At 31.0% G+C, this 10,197-nt stretch overlaps 1 protein-coding gene across 1 annotated transcript; it reads left to right on the top strand.

Annotated features, from left to right (window-relative positions):
• The first annotated feature begins 2,103 nt into the window (after nt 1-2,103).
• LOC119669227 (AP-3 complex subunit mu-2-like) lies at nt 2,104-4,001 on the top strand. Its single transcript, XM_038079048.1, has 6 exons — nt 2,104-2,200; nt 2,254-2,341; nt 2,412-2,737; nt 2,815-2,974; nt 3,035-3,487; nt 3,552-4,001. Exons 1-6 carry the CDS (start codon nt 2,166-2,168, stop codon nt 3,735-3,737), a joined length of 1,248 nt encoding a protein of 415 aa, XP_037934976.1. The 5' UTR covers nt 2,104-2,165; the 3' UTR covers nt 3,738-4,001.
• Nucleotides 4,002-10,197: the final 6,196 nt, after the last annotated feature.

Below are 10,197 nucleotides of genomic sequence, written 5' to 3'. Positions count from 1 at the left end.
TCGTCCAGAACGCGGCATGTCTTCGACGGTCGTACGACAGTCCTGAAAGGCTTTGTACCACTCATAAACTTGAGTTTTCGATAAAACTGATTCCCCATAAGCCTTTTGTAGCATTCGCAACGATTCTGCACACGAAATTTCGTTCGAAAAACAAAATTTGATGCAAACTCTTTGTTCAATATTTTTTTCCATTGTTTTTTTCGCAACGCACTACTGAGGTGAACTGGTTTCAACAGCTGCCGTAAACGAACTGTCCGACAGATCGCCCATTTTGGCATAGTAATTAAGGACAGTGGTTGCCAAACTACATAACTTAAATATCGAAAAATATACAGCGCGCGAATTTTAAATGAGAATTTCCGAAAGCTTTTCGGTCACAATGTATAAACAAAGATATCTTAAAACATATAAACAATTAATTAAAATTAGTATTAAATAACTTAAATAATAAAGATGTTCAAAAAATTCGTTATTTATCATATGTTTTTATATGAATATACATATGTACATGGTTTAAATTTTAAACTTAAAAATATTTCAAATAGACATTGAAGATGTTTTCTGGTTTAAAAACACAAGTACCGGACTAAATTTGGCTGTTAATCATAAGCGTTTTCGGTGGCTCGTAAGTGTGGTAAAAAACGCATTTTGGCGTATATTCGCATAGCGAGACATTAGCATCATTGTTGCAATCTGTCAAATGTTATGTTTTGGCAAATAACAGATCTTGCATATAAGAACATAATGCAAGCAAATTACATTTTGTATATAAATAGGTTATATAAAATTGATAATTAAATTGAGGTAAATTAAATTGAAATTTCCTAGGTGCTTTTTGCACTGTACTTATGCAAATATTAATTTATTGCACTTATTTATTATTTTTGGTTTAAAGTTTTCAAATTTATTTATTAAACATCTTATAAAATGTTCATGATGGTAATACCTAATTTTTCTAACACCTAATTTTATCTAATTTACCCTACTCGAAATTCTGGTAAATACCAACATTTGCTGCCATATCGACATAATTTACTATTTCCCTCAATTTACCATTAATTTACACGAACTTGCAGACGGCCTTAATAATATGTAAAATAAATTTTGTTAATTCTATTATGGCCGTGTGAGAGTTCGAATAATTTGAGGTAAAGTAAATTGAAATATCCTAGGGATTTTTTGCACTGTACTTATACACATATTTATTTATTGCACTTATTTATTATATTTGGTTACACGTTTTCATATATATTTATTTATTTATTAAACATTTTATTTTTCATGATGGTAATACCTAATTTATCTAATTTTTATCTGATTTACCCCACTCGAATTTTTGGTAAATACCAAGATTCGCTGCCATACCCACATAATATATCGGTATTATTAATTCATCAATTTACTCGCGCACGGCTTATATATAATAAAAATAATCACTGTTTTAGAAATAAATTAGTTCATAATATTTTTATTTAAATTATATGATATGCTTTATATTCAAAGTTAAATATATATGTATATTGCAGTGCTTATATATTATTATTAAGACATATTTATATTTTAACAAAATCATCAATTTAGTCTAATTACAACTTAGGTCGTGTGCGAGTTAGGCTAAGTTGCGTTCTAAATGAGGGAAATTCTAAGTTGTGTCGATGTTTAATTTATTGTGTCGATACTGTTGTTAATGGCAAAAGTGTGCAGTGCAAAAAATCCCAAAAAATCTCCCATTTGGTTTAGCATCAACTTAGCCTAACTCGCACACGACTTTAGTCTAATTTAGCTTATATATATATCTCCTTCGGTTTCGACTTTAAGCATATAAGCAGAAGTAAATAAATGTTGAATTAAATTGAATTGAATATTGCAGTACTTAGCAGTATAGTTGAGTGGTAAATTCATTACATTTAAAATTATACGTTTATTTTACATATGACTTCTTTTATATATGACTAATTCTTTAATTAAAATAGTTTAATTAAAAATAATTATATTAATATATATAATAAATTCTTTTTAACATTAACTTACAATTCTTAACTATAATGTGGCATCACTAACAGCTGTTTTATTTTCACCATACTTGGTTATTCTTCTTGCAAATTTGTTTACGTGTAGCGACAATTTCTTCTGATTTATATAAAAAAAAACTGTGAAATTTCAATATGATACACAGTTTGTTTATTATTAATAACAGCGGGTAAGCAAAATACTTTTTTGGCGTTATAATAATTATAAGAATTATTATTTTAGAGATGTTTTCTTGGAGAAACACTGGCGTTCAGTTGTCTCACGATCAGTTTGTGATTACTTCCTCGACGAGCAGCGTAATGCACCATATGTAAATATAAATCTTGTCATATATATTAAACTGAATAAATAAAATGAATAATACAATTAATATGAACTAGGATGTGCCACCAGTTATTTCTACACCACATTATTATTTGATTACTGTACAGCGTTGTGGTGTGTCTTTGGTCGCTGCGTGCAAGCAGGAGGTGCCGCCACTCTTTGTTATAGAATTCTTACATCGTGTAGTTGACACATTCGAGGATTACTTTGGAGATTGTTCAGAAAATGTTATTAAAGAAAACTGTGTTGTTGTTTATGAACTTTTAGATGAAATGTTAGACAATGGTTTTCCTTTGGCAACCGAAAGTAACATATTAAAAGAGTTGATCAAGCCACCAAACATTTTGCGTACTATTGCCAATACTGTAACTGGAAAGAGCAAGTAAATTGCATATAGATATATTCTTTAAATTACAATAATAACTTTTCTCTTCATGTTTCATAATTAAAAAAAAATAGTGTCAGTACAACATTGCCATCGGGTCAATTGTCCGCCATACCATGGCGTCGTAGCGGTGTACGTTATAATAACAATGAAGCATACTTCGATGTCATTGAAGAAGTTGATGCTATAATAGATAAATCTGGTTCAACAGTTTTCGCTGAAATTCAGGGCTATGTAAGGGGACATATGTTATAAAACTTTTTATTACACTAAATCATTATTTAATATTTTTAGATTGATTGCTGCATTAAGTTGTCTGGCATGCCCGATTTAACACTCTCTTTCATGAATCCGCGTTTATTTGATGATGTCTCATTTCATCCTTGCGTACGCTTTAAACGTTGGGAAGCTGAGAGACTCTTATCCTTCATACCACCTGATGGTAATTTTCGTTTGATGTCATATCACATAAGCGCACAATCAGTCGTTGCTATTCCCATATACATACGTCATAATTTCTCGATTAAGACTGGTGAACAAGGACGTTTAGATTTGACAGTGGGTCCTCGCACTACTCTCGGACGCACAGTTGATAAAGTCAAATTAGAAATAACAATGCCAAAATGTGTTTTGAATTGTGTTTTAACGCCGAATCAAGGCAAATATACATTTGACTCCGTAACAAAAACCTTATCTTGGGATGTGGGGCGTATAGATGTAACTAAACTACCAAACATAAGAGGAACCGTAAGTTAACAATTTATGTAGATGGAATATTTTCTGTTCATATTCACACTTTATGTTGAATTAGGTATCCATTACGCCTGGCAGTACAAACATCGATGCAAATCCTTCAATCAATGTGCAATTTACTATATCACAGCTAGCTGTGTCTGGTTTGAAAGTAAATCGATTAGATATGTATGGTGAAAAATATAAGCCTTTTAAAGGAGTTAAATATATAACTAAGGCAGGCAAATTCCAAGTCCGAATGTGAGATGAGTAAAATACAATTCCAATAATTCTTTCTGTTATATTAGCTACTTAAAAAAATTTATATTGAAAGTAGAAAAGAAATTAAAAATCTCGAAAAGCTATTGCTATTGTAAAATTTCGCATGATTGATTCATATAAAATACATTATTTACTTTTAAGGAAGTATTTATACATGCCAGTTGTGCATATAAATTATTATATATTCAAAATATTTATTCCAACATATTGAATATGTAACGAACGTGTTCGAAAATCTTGATATAGCGCAAGCTTTAAACGATTTATTGTTATGTATATTAATACATAATTTTTAACTGAATTAATAATAAATGTTATTTTTAAATTATGTGAAAAATTTCTATATTGTATTCTCAGACAATAATATAGAAATTTTATTTATGTTGTAAATGGAAACGTAATACTACAATATGTAAAGTTCTTAACGACTGTTATAAATAAAACTTTATTATAATAATATTATATATTTAACTGTTATAATCATTTTATTTTACAGTTCTTATTGCATTCTAGTATGACGTGCTAAATTGCAAATTTGTTTTTGGCTTTCATATATTAGTGTGTTTAAGATTTTGCAGTTCAGAACGGCTAGTTAATATATAGTGAATTACAAGAAGTCTTACAATTTGTTCTATAAAGTATTAGTTATTTTTGTAATCTGGAAATTTTCCACGTTCCTGGCAAAGTTCGTTTGTTGCGTTGTTCTTGAGAACAGTGAAATTTTGTTGGAAGAGTGTTGAGCGGCACTTGATCATCTATAATCACATAATTGCTTTGGTATATAGTCCCGGTGCCTACCGTAACCAATGATTATCATATGATATCAGGACTTTAGTACATTTTAAGTAATTTGATTTCAAATAATTGTTTTTTTTGGCAGTAATTACTGCTTAAGTCTAGTAATAACATCTATTTTGCATGTAAATTTTATATAAAACTATATCCTTTTTATTATTTTGATTATCATTCATTATTTATTGATTCAAAAATTCATATAGCACTATGTGTCAGATATAAAACTGATATATAAAACTATATAATAACATGTTTCCCACAATTTGGACATTATAGAAAGTTTTTCATATGGAGTTATATCAATTTTTTGTGGAATAAGTATGTTATGACTAGTCTTTAAATACAAATAAAGCCCCTCTTCTGGGTACGTGCCTGGTTTCAGTGCATATGTTACTTTAATACTTGAAACTATTAGCGATGTTTACGTTAATGGTTTGACAACAAAAGTCCGTTAAACACAGAATCACTGAAATAAATCCCACTGTTGTGATTGAATTTATTAGAATAAAGTGATTTGATTTCCTTCTTCTTTCATTTCGTTCTAACTCTCTCTGGATTAAAGCTTCTTAAAAAATTTCTCACCATTTTCAACTATTATAACCAATAGTTTCTCGGTAGATCCCTTGCTCTTGTTGTTGTTGTTTAGGTTCCCGCAGGGATCTGAAAGCAGCTAATATGTAAGGTTAACAAGACAAGCATACATAGGTTAGGATGTAGATGGGTGATGCTTGAGATGAAAGGGAAAGGGATAAGGGAGAAAGAGTTGATTACGGATAGATGGGATTTGATTTGAAAACACCATGGATTCATGCGGAGGAACCCGGCTGTACTTCAAATGGGTGGGTCGAAAGGTCAATTGGTTGGAAGTTCATATGCGTAGAGGAGCAGAACAGCAGATTAACGACGTTATGGGGGGTAGAGCTGCAGTTTGGGCACTGGGATAGATGTGTTTATGCGTGACAATTAACTGCTTAGTACTTGGCTATATAAGGATTTCAAATGAGCTAGGATAGTTATTGTTGCACATTGGAGACATCTTTCCTCCTGCAAAATATTAGGCAGGGGACTGTTGAGAACCCTGTTATGGACCAACCTACGTCTCGAAGAGTGTACTGCATCTGTGTGTAGGATAGATCTCTTGCTTGGTATCTGTACCGTTGTCGTTTTAGAGTTTTCTTCAACGCGTCTTCATTTAACGCTTATGCGCATTAAGTGACTGCGGCTTTTAAGAGACTTTAATATTAATCAATATTATTTCTTTATTTTTATGGCTTTTTTATTGAATTATTAAACTAATGTGAGTTTTGTGACGTTGTAGAGACTTCTGAAGATAGTTTCGGTTAATCCTGAAAGTAACCTTTTCTATGTTGTTATTAAAAACCTATTGTTACATCTGCCAGTCTTGGGTGAAGAATGTATTAGGCATTGAGTACACTCAGTCTGCCATGTTGAGGACCTCCTAATAACAGAAGGGGAGAGTAGTATTCGACTCAATGACCTCCTCCTGGCCCAGATCAGGGTTGCGCACTTACAGAGAATGTTACTGGAAGTCTCGTCTGCTTCTAAGCAGAGTCAACAATCTATCTCTTCGAACAGACACATTTTGTTTAGGTAATAACGTAGTCCATGGTGATCCGTTAAATATCCCACCAGCAACCTCAACTCTGTTCTGTTGAAGAAGGATACCTTACCAGGTAGCCTGACAGTAGCGACTTCTCTCGTCTGAAAACCATTTATCAATCAGAGACCTAGTTGTAGACCAACTTAATCCACAATATGGCTCTGGTCCACAGGTTTGATTGGCAGATCGAGGGGCATGATATAACTTGATCTCAAAAGGACTATTCAGAGTCTATAATACTGATATGTTTGACATATCTTCGTTTTGATGAAATTAAACAATATATTTATTTCTTTAAATATGCAAAGTTGGATTAAGAATTAAGGGTACTTTCAGATTATCAGAATCTTAATTAAAAAAAGGTTTCATCTTTAATATAATTAAAAAAAATTGACAATAGGAATTACATTTTTTTAGTTGAAAGATTTTACAGTTTTACTTGTAATATAATACGAGTACCAAAAAAAAAAAACGCTGCCTAAATTATTGGGAGTGTAGCCGGCACTCTTGACTCTCTGAGGCTGAATTATAAGTTCTTCGCCTTTGTCTTCTGTTACGAGTGTGGAGATTATTTTAAGGTGCAGCCGCGTCATGACAAGAATGCATTGTTATCATATCATTCATACGTGCCACCACAGCGTGTATGTTGTACGTTGATCGTTGTGTGTGCATTATGGTAACTGGCAACTGGTAACTGGCAACTAGCAACTGACAACGTTGCATGTTGCAGTTACCAAACGAAATCAATAATTTAACTGAAAATGCAAAACTTGATTCTTTTCACGTACGAGTGGAGTGGACGGGCACCATTTTTGCATTCTGATTCGGATAATGCAATGCGGGAAACCAGTTTGTAAGTCATCAAGTTCTTCTCTGTTTTATTGTTTCTGCACTTTTTTCTATCTTGTATATTTTATTTAGTTAAATAATGTTAAATGCACTTAAGTCTGTGTTGTGAAAATATTTCTTTAAAAGAGAGAAATCCGTTTGTAATGGAATCTTCCGCATGTGCACATATAACCAGAAACATCTAATTTGTGGGTACTTAAGAAGATGGTCTGCGTTAAGACTAAATTTGCTGCAACTTTGATATACAATTAGCTAAATTCGGAAAGATTAGATAATTTGGAAGGTTGAAAAATTATATATTCAACATATGAATTTGTCAATAATTATTTAGCAGTTAAGGCGTAAGGAGGGGTTTTGAAAATACCTCGAGTTAAGGAAGCGTAAAAGTGCTCAAGTCCTCTGGCCCAAATAGCTTCACCATAATAAACTTTACCATAATAATAAATAAATAATAATTAAGACAATAAATAAACCGCAATTTAGTAAGACAGATAGACAGAAAGATAGGGTAGTGAAAACAGATAGGGGAAAAAACAGGGAAGAGTCTTAAAAAATATCGTTTGATTCGGTATACCCCAATTTAGATATAATGGGAATACAAGATTGAAACGATGATAAATAGATTCGGTATTCACCAATTTTATTTATTTTTATTTTATTTTCTAAATTTTTAATATTTAATTTAGAAAAAATTTCAAAATTTTTATATACTGGCCATTATTATAACCTCGGGTAACTTCATAATTCCATCGGTGTAGAATTTCTGTTTAGCCCAAGTGATTTTCAGCGGTTCTTCCGTCGGTCAATATTTTACTTTTAATAGAATATTGCAGAGATCAAAACAAATAGTAGTCAGAGTGCAAGGTCTATGCTATATGATGGATAATTTTTAATAATTTTTAATCAAGTTTGGTCAATTTGTTTCGACTCATTAAAGGATTGTGTATTCCAGAATTGGGTGTGGATCAAAATTGTTTATCTGTTAGACAGTTCAGGTCACTTTTTCTTGATTGCCGCCAGCTGGTATGCCAGTCTTGCTTCACTAGTTGCAAAACTTTAACGGATTTTTTAGCGATTGGCTGACCAGAACGAGATGCATCTTTCACAACAAAATCTCCGGAATGATATCGAGCAAAGTACTCTCGGGTTCGACGTTCAATCGAAGTGGTTTTACCTTTTTGACAATAATAAAGTTTTAAAAACGGCTATCGTCTTTAAATTTTTTACTAATTTTTAAATCAGTATAACTTTTTAAACGAGCGACGAATTACACAACCTCATTCACAAAAAAAAATGTGATCTGATATGTCATCTTTCAAACATGCATTTTTTTGATATAATCGGATTAATGGACTCCAACACTATCTAGTGATAATAGAACCATGCATACTTTAATATTTTTTCTATTTTTTTAATATATTTTTATATGGTTGAGTTCTCACCTAACTCATGCTTGTGATCCTACGAATTCATTTAGACCTATTGACCCATTCTATTACTATATAAAAGTTTTCAATTTGTTACCGTTAGCATGGTTATCTGAACAGATGACAACATGTATATATAAAAACCACCTCTTAGAAATGAATGGAGAAGATTTCCACAGCATTGAGGAAACTTCATTTCAGTAATCAAGGGAGAGAGATGGGAACAAATAGGCTTAATACCTAGCGAGCTAGCTTCATCTAAGTTAGAAAGAAATTAAAATTAAGAAGAATTAAATTAAGGCGTAAATTAAGAAGATAAGGTGTTGGCGACGGGTGTTGGTTTAAAGCGAGGGTCACGAAAGCCGTGGTTATAATGGTATGGAGATTATGGTCGCACTCATCAAACTCCTGGAAGAAGTATTAGGGGGGGTTTATAGCGCACGAGTTATCTTGGAATTGTCCTAATAAATTTTAATAAAATTATTTAAATCAATAAATAAATATTACTTATTGTATTTAATAAAAAATATTTAAGAATGAGGTTTTTCGGACAATAGTGAAAATACAACAACAAAAACTTTATTTTTTATATTATTTTAATTAATTGAATTTTTGGCTGACCATACAGCTGTTTCGAGTATTGCCAAATACCCATCATCAGTGGTCTTGCCCTATTTTATTAAATTTATTTAAATAGAATTATTTAAATAGGTATAGAAGTATTTAAATAAAATAATTTAAATATAATTATTTAATTGAAATTATTTAAATATAATTATTTAAATAAATATTACTTTTTATATTAAATAAAATAATATTTAATTAAAATTATTTAAATAAAATCATTCAAATGAAATAATTTAATTGAATTTTTCATGTGGCGAATGTCAAATATTAATTTTAAATTAAAAAGTATTTGCTTTGGGAATGAAACTAACATAATTATGTCAAATTACTTAAATAGCTGGAAACATTTTATAATTCATTGATTTTGGTGATTAGAGTATTGCCTGTCCAGTTTTTTGTATCTAAGTTCACATTAGTCTCGTTAGAGGAAATAATTTCACAGTAGTGAACTACAAACGTTCCACAAACACGCGAGGCACGCAAATAAAAATATTCAAAACTTGCGGTCGCTTTGTGTCTAGAACATGAGTACGGCATTGGCCTTAGGAGATTTCTGAACTAATAGTCTTTCAATTAAGAATCAAATTACACAAAAATATGAATAATTATATAAAAACAATGTTAGGTAGATTATTTGATTGGGAAGTGAGCTTTTTAGTGAAGCACACAGTTTCCAATTTATATATGATAAATTATAATATTAAATATATTATAGGTGTATTGAATATATTAATATTCAATATATATGTATTGAATAATATATTAAGGCATATAAAATAAAATATTAATAAAAAAAAATAAATACTATTGATACGATTCCGATTTCCAAAACCGCCGATTTGGCGAGGGATTTCAATAGAGTCAACTATATGAGCAATTTTTCCTCCAACGCTATATGCGGATATAGTTTTTTTGGATACATTAAAAAAAACTAAATCGAGATATATGGAGAAGAAAATAGGTATCTGCATAGGGCGCTGTTAGAAGCTGTTTAGATATATACATAATTTTCGATTAATCACAATGTAAGTTTTAATTAATATATACCAGGGTTCAGAAAAACACTGTGCTGTGCACAAAAATGCAAAACACCACGCACAAATGTTGTGCGATTCTAAAATTTC

This window comes from Teleopsis dalmanni, chromosome 1, assembly GCF_002237135.1.
Source record: "Teleopsis dalmanni isolate 2A chromosome 1, ASM223713v2, whole genome shotgun sequence".
Lineage (NCBI taxonomy): Eukaryota > Metazoa > Arthropoda > Insecta > Diptera > Diopsidae > Teleopsis > Teleopsis dalmanni.
This window is presented reverse-complemented; position numbering and strand designations above follow the sequence as displayed.